Source organism: Linepithema humile, chromosome 1, assembly GCF_040581485.1.
Source record: "Linepithema humile isolate Giens D197 chromosome 1, Lhum_UNIL_v1.0, whole genome shotgun sequence".
In the NCBI taxonomy this organism is placed as follows: domain Eukaryota; kingdom Metazoa; phylum Arthropoda; class Insecta; order Hymenoptera; family Formicidae; genus Linepithema; species Linepithema humile.
This window is the reverse complement of record NC_090128.1, coordinates 41,309,912-41,333,392: the sequence shown is the minus strand read 5'-3', so window position 1 is coordinate 41,333,392 and position 23,481 is coordinate 41,309,912. Positions and strand designations below refer to the sequence as shown.

The 23,481-nt window shown below is 28.4% G+C and overlaps 2 protein-coding genes across 10 annotated transcripts in view; both read left to right on the top strand.

Moving 5' to 3' along the window:
* LOC136998567 (uncharacterized) overlaps nt 1-21,440 on the top strand; it is a 31,867-nt gene extending 10,427 nt beyond the window's left edge. For 4 of the 7 annotated variants that reach the window (XR_010889148.1, XR_010889149.1, XR_010889150.1 and 1 more), the window contains one exon: nt 9-80. Coding sequence is in view for 3 of the 7 variants with exons in the window: in XM_067351433.1 (XP_067207534.1) it covers nt 18,684-18,810; nt 19,000-19,071; nt 19,272-19,358; nt 20,123-20,218; nt 20,307-20,518; nt 20,864-21,023; nt 21,127-21,233 (861 nt within the window). In the remaining 4 variants the exon portion in view is untranslated. Of the gene's footprint in view, nt 1-8; nt 81-9,931; nt 10,122-10,206; nt 10,366-10,476; nt 10,639-10,878; nt 11,041-11,132; nt 11,268-11,519; nt 11,643-12,119; nt 12,326-12,396; nt 12,890-13,390; nt 13,502-17,935; nt 18,124-18,200; nt 18,351-18,439; nt 18,573-18,666; nt 18,811-18,999; nt 19,072-19,271; nt 19,359-20,122; nt 20,219-20,306; nt 20,519-20,863; nt 21,024-21,126 lie in introns of those variants that run through there. The other 3 variants (XM_067351433.1, XM_067351441.1, XM_067351439.1) reach the window with 3 other exon arrangements.
* On the top strand, nt 4,553-8,614 carry LOC136998582 (uncharacterized). Of its 3 annotated transcripts, none has more exons than XM_067351518.1 (6): nt 4,553-4,631; nt 5,781-5,997; nt 6,348-6,608; nt 7,184-7,331; nt 7,694-7,856; nt 7,929-8,614. In XM_067351518.1, the coding sequence occupies exons 2-6, from the start codon at nt 5,945-5,947 to the stop codon at nt 8,237-8,239; spliced, it is 936 nt and encodes a 311-aa protein (XP_067207619.1). In that variant the 5' UTR covers nt 4,553-4,631; nt 5,781-5,944; the 3' UTR covers nt 8,240-8,614. The 3 variants fall into 3 exon arrangements, with proteins under 3 accessions (XP_067207619.1, XP_067207614.1, XP_067207608.1); XM_067351513.1 differs by having other exon boundaries at nt 6,191-6,608; XM_067351507.1 differs by lacking the exons at nt 4,553-4,631; nt 5,781-5,997 and having other exon boundaries at nt 6,004-6,608.
* Nucleotides 21,441-23,481: the final 2,041 nt, after the last annotated feature.

The following is a 23,481-nucleotide window of genomic DNA, read 5'->3' as shown; positions in this document are numbered from 1 at the left end:
AATTTCAGATTTAAAATTGGCAGTGTATCACAGTTTATTTACTACTATATATGTATAATATACTATATAATAGATATAAATTTAGCATTGTCGTTTTTTGATATCATTTCTCGAAAAAAGTTTTACTGCGATGCGGTAAGTATAAATATATTGTACATTATAATTCACATTCAAAAAAATTTTCTATAAACTTTCACTACGACAGTATTTTTGCACTATTAATTCTTTTTATTAAATTATATTAAATTGCATTAAATGTTATGAAATAATATTTAGTTGAAATATTTTATTTATTTTGCTCTATATTATGTTTTTGGATTAATTGATTACAAATTAAAAGTAATTGGTAGAATCTACGAAAATATTTAAAATATTAGACAACATTCAATTATTGTCGATGAAAAAATTGAAATTACAATGAGGAGAATAAATGAATAAAGTAGCAAAAAAATTTGTATTTCAATTTTGCTTCAGTCGAAAATAGTGAGTAATTTTTAGAAAAGATATTTGAAAGATTGATTCTCTTACTCTTTTTACTTGTGTATATATTGATTAAAAGTTTAGTAATTTAAATTATGAAGTAGTGTATTAAGAGTCTAAGCTAGATCTTGGTGCTCAATTTAACAAATTAATACAAATTAATTAATAAAAATTAAAATTACTTGCAAATACAAATTAATTAATATAAATTAATTAATAAAAATTAAAATAAAACATTAATGTATTTGAGTTCTAGCTTTTAACTCTTAATATACTGCTCTGTAATTAAAATTATTTTATAAAAAGAGCCCATTATTAGTTAAAATATGTTATTGTTAAAGATTTTGTATCTTCTAAATTATATTCATAAATATTTCAAAAGAAACATTGAATCTTAAAGTAATAATAGTGTTAAAATTAAATACAGATTATTAAAAAATTTAGACTGTTTCATTAAATTTTTTGTTACATGTGTTACTTGAACAATGTAAAACAAATAACAATAAGAAATATTTATTCAAACTTTATTATAGCAACATATTTTATAAATGGAGCCAAATGAAAGAGTCATATTTTAAAATAATCAATCTTTGTTTCTAAAAAGACTGTATCATTAAAGTGAAAATTTAGCATGGAATTAAAAAATGTTTAAATTTTCTATTTTATGTTTATCATATTTATCATACTATTTTATTTTATTTATAATATTTTTTATCATATTGCATATAAAAAGTGATTTTAATTTAAAAACTTAGACTTAAGTATCTAAACAAACATTTTTATATTGATTAAATGCATGAAAAATATACTCTAGGAAGAGAATGTATTTTATATGACAAATTTCAATGGATTTTTATGAAATTTGGATTAAAGATTAACAAAAGATCTAATAGAACAGAATCTTTATATAAGTAAATTTAGTGGTAATTATTTGATAATTATTTTATTTAAAAAATTAAATATTTAATTATTTGTATATGTATTTATATTACAAAATTGAAATAACACATTACAAATTCTGTTCTGTTAGTATACTCAATGTCAATTTTTCAATCAATAATCTTAAAAACTTTTTAATTTTAAACTGATGCATATGTGGAACATTTTAAAGTAGTGCATATTTGCATAAACTTAATTAATGAGAAAAATACATTTAAAGAAATTTTAATTATTTATAATTTATCAAATTAATCTTGCACTATTTAATTGTTTCTATTCTTCTTCTGTTTCTTCCTGCACGCATGTATGTACATACATGTTCTTCGATATTTTTTTTATATAAACTTTATATATCGTAGCTGTTTGATTACTAGAATACCAGCGAAGTGAGTTTCCAATATGATTCATTGTATTTTGATTTTTAGTGATACATCTAAATGTCCAGTAGTATGAATAAAAGATTCAAACATTTTTATTAAAGCATTGGTAATAAAGTCACATTGTAATACAATGACTTTATTGAATAAAAACTTTATTTTATGTGGTTTAGTTCTATGCTTGGAAACTTTTTTGCACTTTTCTATTTTAAAACTTTCATTATATAATAGAAAATATTACAATATAAAAGATTATGCGCTTAAATTTCGTTCCTAAAGTTATACAACAATTTATATGCATTCACTGAACAAGAAGTTGTATGTTAATTACATGTACCTATTTATTTTAATTTTTTCGCAGTGTAAATAATCTGGATCTAATTCAAATTTAAAAATGAAGCAAATTCAATTGGAAACTAACAATTCGCGCTACTACAAGTCTCTTCATGCTGTATCAAAAAGGCAACAAAGGTTAAGATTAGCCCATCAGAAACAAATGATAAAAAAAGCAATTAGTGTTAAAAAATCACTTTTGATAGATAGTAGTCCTGTAAATATTTCGCTTGAAAACTTTGCTGAAAATATAGAATCTCAAAATGTTAAAGAATATATTATAAAACCTCAAAATTTTGAAGACTGCAACGAAAATTATTTTGTACAAGAAATTTTTGCTCCGATTGCACAACTTGCTGCAAATAAATATTCTCTTCATTCATGTATAAACAATGTAGATAGGATTAAAGTTATGAATACAAATAATAAAGTAATTTTTCAGAAAAACTTAGCAGCTGTTCTAGTTGATGCAAATCACATTTTGGGTAACCGTATTTTAACAGTTTTAAGAAGTCATAGTTGCTTAACATTTTTACCCAAAGATATCCGAACATTGCTCTTCACACCACACATTCGTTCAATTTTATATAAAATTGAGCCAGGAGAATATTTACATATTGGGGTAAAGAAATGTCTGGCTCAAACCCTTGAATATGTAAATTTGTCATTGATTCCCGAAATTCTCGAAATTGATATTAGTACGGATGGTGCAAAATTATATAAAAGTGGGAAACATGATATTTGGCCAATTCAATGCAGAATTGCTAATATTCCAAAATCTATTCCAGAAACTGTAGGCATATATAAAGGTCCAAAAAAACCTAACAGTGCAGAAGAGTTTTTCCAGTATTGTAACTCCGATTTACATGAAATTTTTAATGAAGGTGGAATTATCTTTAAAAATAAAAAATTCTTAATAAAATTACGATGCTTTATCGCAGATGCGCCAGCTAGAGCATTTATTTTAGGACATAAAGGTCACTGTTCTTCCAGTCCATGCTCAAAATGCACAGTTAACGGGTTTAGTATTGGAAGATATATGGTACTTAGAGGTGTTGAGCATACACAACGCACAAATGAAGAATACAAACAACAAATAGATCAGGAGCATCATAAAGGCTCAAGTCCATTATCTTATTTATCTTTCAATATGGTTAAAGATGTTGTCTTTGAATATATGCATCTGTGTTGTCTAGGAGTAATGAAAAAATTAACTTTGACATGGTTACGCGGGACTTATACGAAAAATACTAAATTATCGGAAATTCAAATCGAAATTATTTCAAATCGGTTGAAGGTTCTATCGAAATATTGTCCACGAGAATTTGCACGCCGTGTTGAATCGCTTGTTGACTGTGACCAATTTAAAGCCACCCAGTGGCGTCAAATTATGTTATATGTTGGAATAGTATGTTTTAAAGGAGTTATTAAAGATTACGTATATAATCATTTTTTACTTTTCCATATTTCCATGCGCATTCTTGTTTCGTCGGTATATAATACAAATAGAAATCTAGTTTTTTCTGAAATAGCTATAAAGAAATTTGTGTTGCTTTCTGAAGACATTTATGGCCCAACTTTTTTATCATACAATATACATGGAATTCTACATTTAATCGAAGATGTACTTCGATTTGGCCCTTTAGATAGTTATTCAGCATTTCCTTATGAAAACAGCATAATTAATTTCAAAAGAATGTGTAGAAAACCACATCTTTCCTTACAACAAATTGCTGCAAGGCGTGCGGAGCAAGAACAATGCAAAAGGAAGTCTATTGTACAAAATGATTATATAAAAGTGTGGAAAAAACACGAGCAGGGTCCATTACCTTATGCTGACAATAATTCTAGGATGTATGACCAGTACAAATTTTTAAAAACTTTGGATATTACAATTGGTATTAGTCAACAAGACGATTGTTGTATTTTATCAGACTCAAATATATGTTGCGTAAAAAATATTTTACAATGTGAAAATAATTTTTTTATTGTTATTAAAAAATTTCTACGAGTAACAGATTTTAACAATATTGGCATCAACTCATCCTCCGTCGGTATTTACAAGTGTTCTAGATTAGCTCATGATTATGATATTATTCTATTAAAAAATATCAAAGCTAAATGTTTTAAAATGCCTTATTTTAGTTGTCTTTCTAATAATGAAGTAATACAAGATAATATAATAAAAGACGAATTTATCGTTGCAGTAATGCTATAAAATAAAGAAAAATTTTCTTTTTTTATTGATTATCAATAATATATAATAATAATATATATAATAATAATATATATTATCAATAATATATATATATATATATATAATAATATATAATAATATATTAATTATATATATATATATATATATATATATATATATAATTATAAAGTATGGTATTTATGTAAATAACAATAAACTTTGTTATCAAAAGTGATTATAAACATTTTTTGCATAAAAAAATTGTCACATCACATATCACATCGATCATCTTAAAATATTTAAAGGTAATTGTATATGTGTATGTACATTTTATACTTTTCATGTATGTATTTTCACGTCGTTAACAAACTTATTTCGCAAGAATTTGATACATGTTGCTTGTTCAAATCTTTATACAGGGTGTCAATTAAGTCCCGGGACGGCTGAATATTTTCTCATGTAAGGTATTTTTGAAAAAGGTCAAGGTTATTTCTGAAGTAATTTTCAACGAGGAATTCAACGGTGACTTTCAATTTGACCTTGAGCTTGACCTTCAAGGTCATTTCAAGGTTAGGTTAGGTTTTTTAAATAGAAATCCCTATTTTTGATTCCAAAATCTAATAGCTGGTGTCAAGAGCTTTTCAAAACACTATAATGAAGTTATTTTTCATTAAGTACTTTTCGAGTTATGAGGCTTGTAAATTACAGTATTTTGACATAAAATACAAAATATCTCTTGTAAAACATTTAATTTTTGGGAATCTTACTTTAATACTTTTATGCATAAAATAATAAGACGAATCAATTGGTATAAAGAAAACACATAGTTGCTTTCAAGAAAAAGTATGCAGTTGCATGTTGCAAACTACATATTTTTTCTTGAAAGCAACTATGTGTTTTCTTTATACCAATTGATTCGTCTTATTATTTTATGCATAAAAGTATTAAAGTAAGATTCCCAAAAATTAAATGTTTTACAAGATATTTTGTATTTTATGTCAAAATACTGTAATTTACAAGCCTCATAACTCGAAAAGTACTTAATGAAAAATAACTTCATTATAGTGTTTTGAAAAGCTCTTGACACCAGCTATTAGATTTTGGAATCAAAAATAGGGGTTTCTATTTAAAAAACCTAACCTAACCTTGAAATGACCTTGAAGGTCAAGCTCAAGGTCAAATTGAAGGTCACCGTTGAATTCCTCGTTGAAAATTACTTCAGAAATGACCTTGACCTTTTTCAAAAATACCTTACATGAGAAAATATTCAGCCGTCCCGGGACTTAATTGACATCCTGTATAGCGTGATGAATATTGCGCTCAAAATATTGTGCTTATTAAAATATTGTGGGAATTTTTTACAATTACAGTTACTGTTACAGAAAAAGTATTATTACTATTTTATGTTTATGTTGACAATATTAATGTTTAGATTATTTTTGTCTTGTTTTTAGATCCATACATCGTCCAAAAAGATTATGTAAAAAACCACATCGATTCGAAACTACTTCGAGCGAAGAAGGAGTGAAGGTTAAAAAAAAATCTAAGTATATTAATGAAGAAAAAGCAAAGAAAAAAGTTTCATCTACTTTACAAGATATCCATAATGTTATGAATAATGAAAATGTGCCGTGTAATTCTAATTTCAATAAGGATTCAAACTGTACAAGGGTACGCATTATGTCTGATAAGACCTATCAAAATACTCCATACACACTAACGTATAATCAAAAACATCGATTACCATATCACCCAATACCTCTTACTGGACAAAATGTTTCTAATAATACTGGACAAAATGCAACAGACAATTTTACAGAAAATGCACAGCAACAGACTATTAACAACTTTCAATCATTTAAAGCGAATAATGCAACAAGTATATCACCACAACAATCTGGCATTAATGGAAACAGTTTTCATCATATAACTCAAGAATTAAACAGAAATTTAATGAAGAATAACATACAACATAAAGAAGTTTCGGAAAATATTACATCATCACCCATTTATCCACATAGTATTCCTTTGGAGAATGAGATGCAGTTGCTACACAATTTACAACCATGTTGTCAACCTGTATCAAATGTTGAAAATGCAAATTTATTAGTGCAAGAATCATATCACATACAAGAATTGGGAAATACCGTATCAATTGAACCACTTCAAAAAGTTATACCATCACATCAAATACAATTGGAAAATAATGCACCAATAGCAAGAGAAAAAAATGAAATATCGCAAGTAATTGAAATACTTCGCGACTTACAGCATAAAATGCAGTACGTATATATTTTCTTATTTTAACTAAAATTGAAAATAGATAATAACTCTGTTTTAAATAATATATATTTACTTTCTCTCTAAAAGTTTTTAATAAATAGTTCATAAAAATTTTTAAACGTTACAAGTTTGCTTCTGAGCAAAAATTTGTAAAATATATTTGAAAAAATATGACTAAATAAGTAATGAAATATTCTTTTTTTATTCTGAATGATTCTAAATAAAGGAATGCAAGAATAACTAACATATTTTGAACATTATTATCGTTTTGATATCATTGATTGGTTTCAGAATATATGCTTCTAATTATACTTTATTAATATGTTTACTACGTTATATATATAATTTTTTTTTAAACATTTCTCAATTTGAAACTTCTTATAATCTATAATATTTTTGATTTTTGTTCTCAGAAAAACATATACTTGTTTCATTCAATCTATTTAAAAGTTTTGATGAATATGAAATATTAATCATTAAAACAATTAGATGGACTATTACCGTTAAATATTTATTTTAGTATTTTCACACACATTGTTTATTAATATTACTAATTATAATCAATTAATTTCAGAAGAACAAATGAACGATTGAATACAATAGAGCGAAAAATCGATTGCAACGTTATTAATACAATTCCTACAAAGCCGCGAATTCTTCCATTTTCGACAATAGAAGCAATACAAATGTTTACAAAGGATAACGCCGTTTATGAAGAAGTTGTAAATATTAAATTAATTCATATTTAATATACACATAAAGAAATTGCTTTATAGATGTATATTTCAATTTATATTATGTAATAATTTGTATATCTTCAGAATTTATTTTATACCTCGACAGTTTTGAATCGTTAATCTTGTTAGAATCAGTCTTAATTAATATTGTATTTATTTATTTTTAATGTTTATTTTCTAAATGACTATCATCGTATTCGAAAATAACTTTATTACAGATCGAAACGTTTGCGGAATTATTCTTTTACACATATACATAATTCAGAATATTAAATAGCATGTAACTAACTTATCTCTTTATTGATTAACCTTTTTTACTTTTATTGCAATAATTTGTATGTTTATAGGTACAGTACTTTAAATTTTTAAACTGCATAACATTAAAAGATAGCGTGCATCAATGTATAAAAGAAGCTTTAACGATGCAAGTAGCCGGACAAATGACATGGTGGGGAATTAATGATATTAAATTCCCATTCTATAATACAATTTTATGTCAAGCGATTTACCGTATGTATATTTGTGTATATTTGTTAGTCCACTGTGTGTACAATATTGATTATAATATTGATTATTTTTCAGAAGCCGTAGCGTCAAATAGGTATTATCCTAAACCAACCAGAGAAGAATTCCAAAAAAATATCGTCGCATCCTTGAAAATTGCCAAACAACGATTCCGGAATGCCAGAGGTAGACATCCAGGTGTACAAGGAAATCGGAGAAATTTGCAGGCAACTGCAGATGCATTATATAATGATGATAACGACGGGGATAATAGAAATTCAGAAAATGATGATAACGACAGGGATAATAGAAATTCAGAAAATGAATATAACGTTACAGACGTAGAAAATGATAGCGATGAAAATGAGCACTCATCAAATGATTCATAAAGTTATCTTTATCTTAAAGTTATCTTTTCGGTTTTTTTTATGTTGTTAACGTGCATTCTTATTTTCGGTTTCTTTTATGTTGTTAACGTGCATTCTTATTTTCATAAATATATTTTATATAAAAAATGCGTAGATACAAATATTCATTTATATAGTGTTGGATTGGCCAATAAGTGTGTTGTTTTTTTTGTAAAGTGTTTGGAAAGTCTAATTTAATTTTGTAAGGACACTTATTATTTAATTGGGTAGCAATAAAATATATAATAGCTATAAAAATTTTATTTTCCCAGAATATGGGCAATCATTAATAAAGAAAATTCTAAAAGAATGTTGAAAAGATACTTTTTAAATAAACTTTTGAATCCAATTATATAATTATGGTTAATTATTGTGAAGCATGACCTTGATAGCCTACCAAAATCTTACCAGGATATTGATTGTGTCATGCAACATAATAAAAATTACAAAAATGAGCAAATTTATGCATCTGTATGCAATGAATGCATCTGTAATTTAGGAGTCGATTTTGTATTCTGTATTCATGCAATGTAGTAAAAATTACAAAAAGTAAGCAATTTTATTACTTATTAAACAATAAGATTATATACTTTTTAGTAATTTTTTTTATTTCTGTAATTTTCACTACATTTCATGATACAGAATTGACTCTCAAATCACAGATACATTAATAAATTTGCTCATTTTAGTAATTTTCACTATATATATTGCATGATACACAATCAATGTCTCAGATGAGTCTTTTTTTAACGGCAACGGTTTCCTTCAAATTATCGTCAGATTATTAGCAACTAATGGAATTAAGATTTTAGGTGGAAACTATTTCCGTCATGTTGCCATATGATTTCCAACAATCTATTATATGACTGATTCGTAAGAAGGCAACTGTTGCCATCAAGTTGCTTGTAACTGTTCCTAGCAATAAAAATCGACAATCCAATAGACAAAATCGGAAGCCGCTTTCCTCAATATTGAAGGCAACTTTAATAAAGCAATTTCAAGCAAATTAATAGCAACTTGCGGGCAACTTGCTATCTGGGAAAGAGTATGTTACGAGTAACGTACATAATTTGATTCATCTGAACGAAAGTGTAAAGGCATTTGGCACGTTGGACGGATTTAGTGCTTTCGATTTTGAAAATCACATGCAAACTTTGAAAAGTTTGCTCCGAAAACACGCGAAACCATTGCAGCAAATTCATCGACGATTATCGGAGATTGGTCAGGCCAAATCTTCGCAAATAACAGCAAATATAAGTGGTATGAATCTCAACTATCCTCTGGTAAAGAAACCAGTTAGGTCCAACCTTCCTATGGGTTGTCACAGAGAGCATCGAGTTTTACAATTCAAAAATTTGGAAATATCAAATAAAAGACCAGATAATTGTTGCTTCATGGCTGATGGAAGTATCGTCATGATCAATCATATCGCATTCAGAGGAAATGTTATTGTCGTTATTGGTTGTGCATTTTTAAACAGGAACGATATTCAGAATTATCCATGTGCCTCGAGCAACTTGCACATATATGAAGTAAAAAATCTGTCACCTCCACAAATATGGCCTGCAGACCAAATATGCCGCAAAGTTGTTTTACTAACGTTTCAAAACAATCAATATGTAATGCCACTTTTACATCAGTAATTATTGTCGACGTGAAATCGTTAACTTGCAGATGGTGCGATATTATGTTGTATTGTGCGAAGACTTTTGCTCTCTCGTTCCTGAGCATTGGGTGCATCTGGATCATAAGTTCATTTTTTGGCCTCCAAAAAACATGAAATTCATAAGAAAAAAAATGCATGTACTTCAACCAGATGACCGATGGATCAAGTACGAATATCGTAAACTCCTGGGACCTTTCGGTTAATATTTTTTTGTAAAACAATTTATAAACATAATATTTTAAAAATGAATTATCACAATAAAATGTCTTTATAAACTTAACAGAGACCATTGAAGTTGCCAATCAAGTAGAGGAGCATTGCACGAACGCTTCCACAAATGATGATACGGATGATCTGTGTACGAAAGCGTTAATAAAACCGGCCAAGAAACGTGTCACCAAAAAACCCGTACGTCTTGAGGATACCTCGGAAGAGGAAGCAGGTACTGTTAAAGATTAAATTGATTAATAGATTATATTACAATTTACAAGTAGCCACAATAATAATCATTCTAATGATGACATCAATAATTAATTAAATATGAATTTTTCAGCTACTGACGATGATATTGGCATAGGTGCATTCGTACCACCACCTTGAAATTACCAGGCCCAACAGAAATGTGATCATTCTGCGAAAAGTGTTAGTCCTACGGTCACAGTTTCGGTATCAGAACTTTCACTAGTCGACGTATTGCAGCATAACTCTATTTTAGGTACAATTATATTTATATATAGTAATATATTTTATACTATATATGTAATTTAATTTCTAATATAATTAATTTATATGTTAAATATAACTAATATATTTAATTTCTAATATAATTAATACTAATATAATTTATAATTTATAATTTATACTAATATATTGCACAATTGATAATAATATATTTCATAACTTCTCATATTGCCATGTCATAATACACACGTATTTCATGTCGATATTTTTATAGAGAACGAAAAGTTGTTATCGCATGATGTATCCGAGGAGCTTGAAAACTTCGATGCAGTTTTTGAAAGAGAAATTGCATTCGCATCTCTTCAGGTAGAGAATTCTCCATCACGACACTGGCAAAATGTATTGGCAACCAACAAGGATGAGAAGCAATCTCAAAGTGAGTTTTTATTTTATTTGTTTGAATCTACGGAAACGTAGATAGATACTGATGTAATAATATAACACATTACACGAAACGTTTTTCAACAGATACATGTCAAAGAAATAAAGGTATTGTCACGACGAAGTCATTAACCAACCCTTGCAAAAAGAAACTTTTGCCTACTTCCATACGAAATGAATGTCACAAGGGAGTGTCATTACCGTTGAAGAAACAGCGAACAGGTAATATTATGTTCATAATTTGTATACATAAAAAATGATATGTACAAATAAAGGCTATGCTTTTATATTCGAAGAACAATCGATATATTTTCTTATAAAAATTCAATTTTTTAAATGTTTTGACAATTTATCAAATCAAAATATTAAAAAAAAACAGGGAAATTAAAATTCTTCAATTGCCTAGTTATTTCAATGATTTACACCTTTGATGTTGCAATAATAAGACTATAGATTCATGTTATTTTCCTTTAGTTGAAGATGAGTCGTCGAACATGCAGAAGAGCGATGATGACTCCAAAGAAATGGACGAAGAGCAACTCGATGACACTGATCAGAGGCGCTTGTTTCAACAACGAGGAAATGCTCGTTCATGTGGTAATGTATAATTCGATAATATTCACGTATAAACTGACATAGGCATTGCTAATTACATTTTTAATTAGAGCACCAGGTTATAATTATAAAATGTTCCGTTTTAAATTGTAACTGAACAAATATTGTAATGAAATTGTTAACGAGGAACTATAATGAGTTTTCCCATTCTCATTTCCATTGTAATCTCATTATTCTCCACAAAAGAGTTACAAATTGGTATTTCATTTTATCGAGTAGTTTCATAGTCATGAATAATTTTCGGACTATTACTGCAGTAATTGGTAAATAAACATGTCCATCAGTCAACAATTTCATTGCAAGATTTATTTAGTTTTAATTAAAAAATGAAAGTTTACTTCAAGACTAATTGATATTTCTATTAGAAAATATAATATGTATATAACAAATGTATATATATATAAAAATTAAAAAAACACATTTCATTTGTTGATAAACAAAAATGTGCATTTGTTTCAGAACCGTTGACTGAGGAGCGGTTTTTAAAATATTATAAAACAATCATGACGAAACTCAACCACGTCATAAATCAACTCCGAGATCATGGTAGACCTGTGCTGAATGAGGAGGTTGACAACCTCCTGCCAGATTTTCCACTGGAGACGAGTGAAGATCTGGAGATTTTTAATGACAATCTGCAATCTGCGGATGTATGCAAGCAATTTGTAAGTTTATGTACATGTACTAAATACAATAGTTACATGATGCACATTTTTTGATTACATGTACTTTGCAGACTCGCCACATACTGCTCCCCACACAACACGCGTGACTGTTAGTTGACTGATAGCCGACTTTTCTCAGTTGACTTAAAGGCGACTTTTAACAGTCGACTGTAACTCGACAGCAATTGACTATTTGTTGACTATTTGGCGATTTTTAAAAGTCGACAAATGGTTAATAAATAGTCGACTGAAATATGACTCAAAGTCGACGAAAGCTCTGTTCTTTTTACGACAAATAAAGATCTTATATCTTTTAAGTTATTTATATCTTTTCGACAAAGCGAAAAGATACAAATGATAGATATTTTATCTTGCCGAAAAGACAATTAACATAAAAAGAAATCTTAGTTTTAATTCGCTCGTAGCCCGTTAGCGTAATAACAGAGCTGCGCTGCGATCTGCTGCGCAGCTCTCTCGGCTTCCGGGCGTCTCTCTCCGCCGATCTCTGTGTTGCGTGTGTTTCTTCCTGCTTCTACATGTTCCATGTGCTTCGATATCTACGAGGTAAGTGTAATAAAAATCATGTATTTTAAGAGTAAAGCCGACGGCACATGGTACGATTTTTCGTATTAGATTTAACCACTAAGCACGAGAGCGAGAGGCAGCGAAAGACACTCGCTCTCGTGAGTGGCTAAATCTAGTACGAAAATATCATATCATGTGTCGTCGGCTTAATCCTCTTTCCTTTTTTATATATTTATACAAAATATGAAGTAAAATACACATTATTAAAAATATTTTTATATATTTCAATGTATTTTACTTCAATTTTATCTTTTTTAAGATCTAACATCACAGAGGTTATGTTCAAGAAACGTGGTCGTGTTCGAGTAAAAATATAATTATATATAATGTTTTATTAATTATTTAAAAATTAAAGGAATTAAAGGATTATACTCTTTCAGGGGTTCGATTGTATATTTGTGAAGAAATAAAAATGTGAAAAGTAGAGCACTGATTGCATGGTTATTTGTATTTTTTTTTTGCTATGAATTTATGTTACAGATCTTTCATCATTTATGGTATCATTTGTATCCCATTTCTGGTTGAATGCGAAAGACTTATCTATCGTTCACATTTATGGTCTTCTATTATACGGAAAGAACAATCTTTAAGGTAAGGTAATTTTTTTCTTTATCATATATTTAATTATTTTCTTTATTATGTAAAAATACACTGCACAATACTTGTAAAACGTAATTCAACTTTAATCTCAGTTTTTATCTTTATATAATTATAAATTTATAAATATATAGAAACTCATTTTAATTGTACTCTGTTTACTATACTTTTTTGCTTCTTCTTTTCTTGTTTTTTTACTTGTTATACATTAGAATCATTACTTTTTATTATTTTTTTCTATATTATTTTATAAAAAAGTATATACACATGTCAAATTGTTTATATGTAAGTGCAGTTTCTGTGCACATATAACTATGACTGGTATTTATAGTCCGAATTTATATTTAACATCATCTTTAAGAGTGATCTTGGGTCGTCTTAAAATCTCAGTCAATAAAATGGTATAATCTCTTATTTCTCTCATAATATCTTAAGACTGTACTTAAGACGATTTTAAGTATAAGAACGAATTATGAATACGTGAGCCTTATATAAAGTTTGATTGAGTTTCGTAGGTATATTGAAGTTTGTTTTGCATTGTGCATTTTTATATTTTTGCATACCTTATTTATAACTGTTTTTAGATTGTTTCTAAAATGACATTACTTTCAATAATTAATACAAAGATATTAATTGCATGTTTAATATTTCAAATATTTATTAATATTTCACATTATAAACTATTCTTCTTAACTTTTATTTCTAAACCTCCTACATTGTGGGTATATTCTTGTTTCTTTACTGTGTGCTCATGTGCATGACACTATTGTGTTTATTATAAAGTATATGTATAATCTAATTTTTATACAATACATAATATATATATATAATATACAATAAAAATTGTACAATAATAAATTACACTTGAAGTAGCTTAGTTGGTAGAACAGTCGTCCGTAAAACGATAAGGTCTCGGGTTCGATATCCGACTTAAATTCTCGTCTCGATATTTTTCTCGCCTATATCTTTAGAGGGTGTAGAGGGAGTTTTTATTAAATGAATTTCAAAATTGAGATCTATTAATTTTAATACTTCGTGAAGTACCAAGAAATATTGTGCTTTATGCATTAAAATTAAAATTTAATTCATCAAATCCATCCGCGTACAGCTCTTATTTGTCTTGTTAGTTATTATTTGTATTTAATCCGAGAGCCTTTTGAATCTTTATATTTAGTTAAATTACACTTGCTTTTATAGAATTGCTTGTAAAATTTGCTTTATATCTTAACATGCTGTCTCGCCTCGTAATTTGTTTTATTTATACCTCTCATTTTTTTTATTAATTATCTTAAACTTGGAACATCAAATACGAATCGATACAGTATATTTCGTGATACATTTAACACAGCTTTCTATTTCTTTTTACCTTGATATATCATATCATTGAATCAGTAAAACTTTTTCAACATACGTGCGGCGAAAGTAACCCATTACGGGCTACTTAACCCTTGAAGTGCATACCAGTGCAAATTCGCAAAATTTAAAGAAATTGATTTTTTTCTAAATTGTACTTGTGAAAAACACGCATTATCGATAAGAAATAATTGTTTTTTTAAATTGTACATATTACAATTGGATTACTGACAAAATTTTATATAAAAAAACACTGGTTTTTCATTTAAATTGCTTTTATTTCCTTAAAGTTATGTTAAGTCAAAAATCTCGAATCCCAATTCGCATTTGTGTGCACTTTAAGGTATAAAATAAAGGTGTGTACTTTGAGGGTTAAATGTTTCTGCGGGAAACATCAATGTGTTAAAATCAAAAACACAATTATATAAAACAAGCTTATTGTAACTATCGCAAATACGTATATATATACTGTTTATTTCTCGCACGTGCGTGTCCCCTTATGTGATACTCTGCATGAATGTGTATGGGAGCCATCTATGCGGCTAGGACGGAACGGAGAATTTTCAATTTAAATCTTTTAAAGTAATAATAATAATAATAAATAATAATAACAATAACAACATTTATAACAGAAATGCGGAAATCTTTTCGTGAATTGACAACAAGGCAACAATATCGTCGCTTGCAAGCGTACGAAACTGAACAAGAGCAGGAAACAAATTCTTCTCCAAAGAATACTCTAGCTAACGTCCGTACCAATGTGGAATTGGTCTCTAATTTTCACCAATTCATTGCTGATAATTCAGATGATAGTGACGAAAGTTCCAATAATATTTTAATGTCTCACGATCGAGAAAATAATGAAAATGAGAACAATGGAAACTTTTCCGAAAATACGTACGATGAAGAGTTTTCTATTTGGTTACGTTCGTGGAAATTGAAACATAACATTTCACACAGTGCTATGTCCGAACTTTTGAGTCAATTGCGCATATGCGGCCATGCCGATTTACCAAAGGATGCAAGAACACTGTTACGAACACCCAGGTTTAACTCTATCAAGATTTCAGCCAGCGGAGGTAGTAATTTTTATTACGGTTTGAAAAACGCTCTAATTGATTAATTGACACGTATTAATTATGAAGATGAAAATAACGTAATTGAAATAGATTTAAATATTGATGGACTGCCAATAAGTAAGAGCAGTAAAAGTCAAATTTGGCCGATATTGGGAAAGATCTATGGAAATAAAGCATTCACGTCTTTTGTTATTAGTGCCTATCATGGGTACACAAAACCGAAATCTTTAACAGATTTTCTGGCTCCTTTCTGCGAAGAGTATCGTGAACTTCAACGCACAGGAATAGCTTTCCGTAGAAAAACTTATGCCGTAAAAATAAGATGCGTAATTTGCGATAGCCCTGCCAGATCATTTGTTACAGGCACTAAAGCACACAATGCCTTCTTTGGATGTGGCAAGTGTATGCAAGAAGGCACGTTTGATAATCATCGCATGCTTTTCTTAGACTTTGATTCACCTCCTCGGACCGATGAAAATTTTAAAAATAGATTGCAAGAAGAGCACCATAATAATACGTCTCCATTGGAATCTATACTACCTATGGTGTCACGTTTCCCTCTAGATTATATGCATCTAGTGTGTCTGGGAGTCACAAAGAAATTATTACAGTTGTGGACAAATGGATATCATACGTCAAAATTGAGTGGTCAAAAAATAACGCAGTTATCTGACAAATTAATTGCTATTTAAAAATGGATACCAAAGGAATTTCCTCGAAAGCCACGATCATTGGATGACTTGCCTCGATGGAAAACAACTGAGTTGCGATTGTTTCTTCTATACGTAGGACCAATCGCTTTGCATGGTATTTTATCGCGAGATAATTTACAACATTTCAATGTGCTACATTGTGCTATTCGCATACTATGTCATTCAACCGATTTCTTACACAACAATGAATATAGCAGAGATTTGTTGATACATTTTGTCAAAATCTGTAAACAGTTGTACGGAAAAGATTCGATTATTTATAACGTACACAATTTAATTCATTTAAGCGAAGACGTACTCAAATATGGACCACTCGATAATTTTTCTGCATTTCCTTTTGAAAATTACATGCAGACAATAAAGAAAATGCTCCGAAAAGCTGAAAAGCCACTGCAGCAGCTGTACAACAGAATCTCCGAAATAAATGCCGAACTTAAAATTACTGACAACGAATCCATTTATCCCATACTGAAGAAGGAATTTCGAGAAATTCTTCCTGCAAATTACAAAAGAGCACATCGTGTAATTCAATTCAAAGACTTTATTTTGACAGCTAAGAAACCCGACAATTGCTGTTATCTAAAAGATAATACAATTGTTGTTATTAAACACATTTGCTATAATGGAGATACTGCCGTCATAATTGCAAGAAAGTTTTTAACGAAAAATTCATTATCTTTGTACCCATGTTCATCGGAAAATATGGATGTGTATATTGTAAACAATTTATCCCAGTTAATGATATGGGCAGTTACCGAAATTTCGAATAAAGCTGTTCAACTTCCGTTCAGGGAAGACTCATGGTGCTGTATGCCATTGCTACATTCATTGTAGCATTAAATTAGAAATTATTACTACCTCTACACTGTAGTACTACCTGATGGCCCGCTAATGAGAAAGGTACGATTCAATTTTATTTATGAATTGCGATAATATTTTAATGTTGTGCACATTTGAACGCATATATTTTTTTATTTATCGTACTACATTTTGTGATATATTTTTATGTGTAATATATTAATTAATTTGTATTTTTTGTTACTGTGTATTTTAGATGGCACCCGATTGACTACGCGTTTCAACATTTTATGTTATTATTGTTAGCATATTTTAAGTAATACATTAATATTTTGTATTTGGTTTAATCTATTACAATTTAATTTACAATTTATATTTTATTTTTTACATTATTATTATAAAATGCAGTCATAAAATAAATGTTTGCATATTTTAATTTATAACTGATATATGTATATTTTATAATTTATATATATTATTTTCAGAATGGAGTATTACGTTTTATTGTATGATATGTACTGCATATCTGTACCATCGTCATGGATCAATTTCGATCAAAGTACTTTCAAGATGCCCAAAAAGCATTCAGAAGTGTCTAAAGCGTGTTATAAACAGCTTACTCCGTCAGACAATTGGCAGGAACTGTCATTCAAGGAAAAGTTTGGACCGTTTGGTGCGTGTCATGATTTGCAACAATTGCAACAAATGCAACAGTTAACACATGTATTTGTATTCTAAAATTTCTTTCAGATACTTACAGTAATGCACAAGCAGTCGAAAAAACTGTGAGTGAATTGTCAACATCAAATGATGAAAACATATTTGTTTCGACAACCGTTGACAAACAAAAAAGATTTATTAGAAAACGAAAGTTTTATGGCGACACATCAACGGATGAAGGTATTTACGTTCGTACAGGATTTGTCGTTTTGTTCGTTATAATCCAAAATACTAGTGTAATTTTTAATGTATAATTTTTAAAATTCTAGATGTGAGCAAGAAAGGAAAAGAGAAAAGAATAAGAGAAATATAAACGCGCCTTCTAATTACATTCCGCAAAAAAAAGAGAACATTTATCTAATAGTCAACCAATTGAAAAGTCTGTTCCTTTTATTGAGCCAGGTTAAGATTTTTCTACACGAAATGCATAATATTATCAATGATGCATAAATAATACAAAAATAATTCTAACATATATGTTATTATTAATGCATAGAATACGAACCAGAGAAAATGAGAAAACATATCTCTATTTTGTATGATAAATGCAACGATTCCTTGGATGATCTAGAGAAAGGTAGCAAATTATCGCATTCATCGCATTCATCGCACAAACACTCTGATGAAGAAGATGTACCAGGTATTACATTAAAAGCAGATTAAACACGAAGTGTGTAAAATATTCAGTAGCCTTAAATATATTGTTTGTACTTAATTGTACGATATTGACAACTTCAACTGAATTAAAATAATAATCTACTTAAATAAAAAGAGCATTAATGTTTTCCAATATGTAATATTTATATTTTTATTTTTTCCGAAAATACAGACGAAATGAAGAATATAGATATACATAAAAATGATATAAACTTCCAAGAAATTAGGAAAGACAGAAAAGAAGGTATATATAAGCAATTGGAATCGCGCGATCTCATCCTAAAAAATCTTTAGAAAAATTTACATTATATATTACACAATATATACATTTCAAAAGTACATATAGATATATGTTGCTTTCTTCTTTTTTATTTAATTCTTTTTTTATTTAATTCAAGATTATTGCACATCTTAAAATATTTCACTTTTTTATTTTCCTGTTAGGACCGCTACAAGAAATGCAATTAAGTATCTCTAAAAACCCGAACAATAAAGGAAAGTTTTATGAAGCAAAAAAGAAGACGCAACAAGGTATATTATCAATTGTAATTGTGTTAAAACTTTACAAAGAATAACATTAATTGAATGAATTTGATAAATAGAGTCGAATTTATTATTGAACACCTAAATAATTTAAAATAGTGACAAATGATAATGTCACTTAAGGCTCTTGAGTAGTCACTGCTGTCAACGTCAAACTGTGATATCAGAAGCGAGAAATGACACGCTGAGACGGTTAAAAATTCTTGCGGTCTATTTTTAAATAAAAAGATATTTTGATGAAATAAGACCATAAATCACTTTAAACATGTAAAATTGTGCCTTATTATGCACATAACTAGGCGTACTTTACTGACACTCATTTGACGGTTTATGTATTAAAAACAGTTTTCAGACAATTTTAAAGGTATGTTAAAGTGATTTATGGTGTTATTTCATAAAAATATCTTTTCATTAAAAAATGGCGCGTAAGAATTTTTAACCGTCTTAGCATGTCATTTCTCGCTTCTGATGTCATGATTTGACGTTGGCAGCGATGACTACTCAGAAGCTAAGTTATGTGTGTTGGAAATCAAAAGATATGTTTTGTAGCTTTTTATCAGAAATGCAAAATCGAGATTTTCATATATCTATTTTGAACAATTGTTTTTTTCGATCACGAAAAGGATTTTCCGTTGTGTAATATATTTGAAGTCACAATTGAAGTAACAAACTGCTTTCGATAATGATATTGATAGTGTCATTGCACTCCCTTAATATAACAAATTAATATAAATTTTTTTGTCGTTTTATAGAAGATTCAGGTAGGCAAGCAATGACTAATATTCCGATTAATGTACGAATTCAAAATCCAGTTAATAGTATGAATGAAGACCATACATCTTGCTGTAGTAAGTTCTGTTGCTTTTACTTGACTGCTATTTTTACATTATAGAATTGCATTCTGTTTATTAATAAAGTAATTATTTTGTCCTTCAGATGCATGTCGACGAAAACTTTTACAAGAAAATGCAAAAGTAAAACGTAAGCTCAACCACATCATTAATTTGCTGGAAAATAAAGGAGGTGATAAAGCCGACCCAGTCGAACAAAATAACAATAACTTGTTACCAAACTTTCCTCTTAGTACAATACAGGAATTGAATAATTTCAACGAGCAATTGATGCAGAATGACGTTCAACGACAATTCGTAAGTCCATTATTATAATTAAAAAATTTTTAAGATATACTAACATAAAATATCAATAAAATATAATATATAAAATAAAATTATAATATAACAATATAACAAAATTATAATAATAAAAAGCAAAACTTGGATAATCTTTTAATTATTTTAATTATTGTAATTTATATGTTTCATAATTGAATAATTAAGCATTCTTCTTTTATAAATTTTAGTATTATATAAAACATTTTAAAAGCTAAATTGGAAAATCCAACTTTGAACCACACTATAAGAAATGTATATCTTTGTGTTTTTTTTAAATATTCAAAATATATATATATATAATATATATCTATTATATTATAGGTACAAAAAATGTCAAAGATTGGCGGAGATACTGTCTGTAAAACAGTGCGAAATGTCATGTCTCTAACAATTGCAGATGAATTGGCCCAAATTTATACGTGGACAGGTCAAAAAAAGAGACTAGCATTAAAGAAAACTAAAATTTCAGATGTTATTATCGGTACATATATTCATTTATTTTATTCATATTTACACAATATACTTTTTATTTGTTTCATTCATTCCGCATTTAACCGTTCCATTATTTTATCATCTCTTTCTAGAAGCAATTATGATTTCAATAAATACGACAATGGCCGAAGTGGAAGGATATATGAAAGAATGGGTGCGACGAGCCGGCGATAGAATTAGATCGCTCTCAAAAAAATAAATTTTATTAATTAATAATATAGATGAAGAATGCGTCATTCTACTTGTAACGAGGACAAATAGTTCGTGTTTTCTCGCTGTACGGCGGTTGAGATCGTTTTGGCGTTGTTCTTTGCTCGCGGAGTACTGAACAGAACAAGCAAACGTATAAAACAATATAAATAATACATACATAGATGAAATAATATATATAATTCTATTGATAAAATTTACATATTATTTATTTATTCCTATCCTTATATATGTAGCACAATAAATCACATTAAAACTAAAAATGGAAAATTTTGAAAAGTTTATATAAAATTACTATTGTGACAAATTAAAAATTTACATACAAGTTAAACGATCTTTTAAATAATTATTTATTTAAACGCATTAATTCTTTAAACGTATTTATTGTGCTACTCTAAAAACTAAAATTTAAAAATATATTTATAAATTTCCAGCTAATCAAAATTGACAAAAGTTGCCGAATATTCAGCTATTGGTTGGTTTACGTCTCATTTTTTTTAACTCATTGAGCACTGATAATTATATCTTGTAGTTATCAATGTCCAATAAGTTAAAAAAGTGGGACATAAACCACCCAACAGCTGAGTATTCGGTAACCTGTCAATTTTCATTAGCTTGGCTGATAGTCGACTCACAGTCAACTTATTGTCATTTTAAAGTCAACACATTGTCAACATATTGTCAACTTTAAAAGTCGACTGACAGTCAACTACTTTTGGGACATTCGTCTACTGTCAGTCGACTTACAGTCGACTGACAGATTGACTTAAAAGTCAACTCTCGCCTTTCACAGTTAGCTTAAAGTCGGCTCATAGTCGACTTCGTGTTGTGTGGGTCATTGGTGGAACGGATGCAGCAAAATTGACACGCGGCGTATTGAGAAACATAATGACAGACCAGCTAGCAAAAATATACTCCTGGTCGGGACAGCGAAACACTAAAAAATTCCGGGCTATGAAGGTTTGCCAAGTGATAATCGGTGAGTTGATGAAAACAATTCAAAGGTTATATTATATTACAGAAAGCTCTTATAAAACCGTTAACAATACACATTTTTATTTTAAATTTTGACTTAATATTTGAAAAAGTATATATATATATAATATATATATATATATATATATATATATATATATATATATATATATATATATATATATATATATATATATATACACACACACACAACTATGTCTTATAATGCATTATTATATAATTATTTAATAAAACACTTTTCTATTGCAGAAGGGGTTTCAAGTTCCCGGCAAGTGCCAAGAACAAATGTTGAAGCCACAATCCGAATGTGGCTACAGCATGCCACTGACCGCATAAAATAATTTCAACTAAATTAATATTTTTATTTTTCTTCCTTCTTTTATAAATTTTTATTTTTAACTTTTCATATATGTTAATTAATATGCGTAAATATTATAGTAATAAAATAATATAACAAAAATAAAAAAGCTAAATTAATAATAAAAAAAACATTACCAATATTTATGTATATTTTGTGTGTCTGATGATGAAATAAATATAATTCCGTAATATAATAGTATAGTTGCGTTCAACAGGCGTCAACAGTTGCAAAGCTGCTTATAGTGTTTCTAGTGGTTCAATTTTCCAATTGAATAAGACAGTTTTTGTAATAACCCAATTGAAAAATTGAACCACTAAAAATGCTTGGCAGTTTTGCAACTATTGGCGTTTGCTGAATGCTCAATGAGATTCTTCTGAGGAGCAGAATTCTTATAGAACGTTTTTGGATTAGTACAAGAATTCTTTTTGAATCTATTTTAGTTCTTTTGTAACTCTTTTCGAACTTCTTTGGAATCTTTTTGGAACTCTTTATGAATTCTTTACGAACTCTTTCTTCCTTATTTGGAATTCATTTAGTGTCTATAAAAGAATTCACAAATACTGACATAACCCTGAATTCTTATAAAATTAATTATGAATTCTTTTGGGATGGAAATGAGACACATTAAAGAATTCATTTTGGAATCTGCGAATTCTTGAGGAATTCTTTTTGAATTCTGTTTGCTATCTGGGATGTTAATGTTATATATGCGTTGACATACATATATGAATTTTTTTCACATATTTCTAAACATGTGTTTTGAGAAAAACTGTTTTTGAATTTAGGAAATAAACAAATATTCTTTATTGTATTAGTATTCTCATTTACAATTATATAAATTTTATTATTTGTAAAGAAATCTTTTAAAGTTTGTATAAAA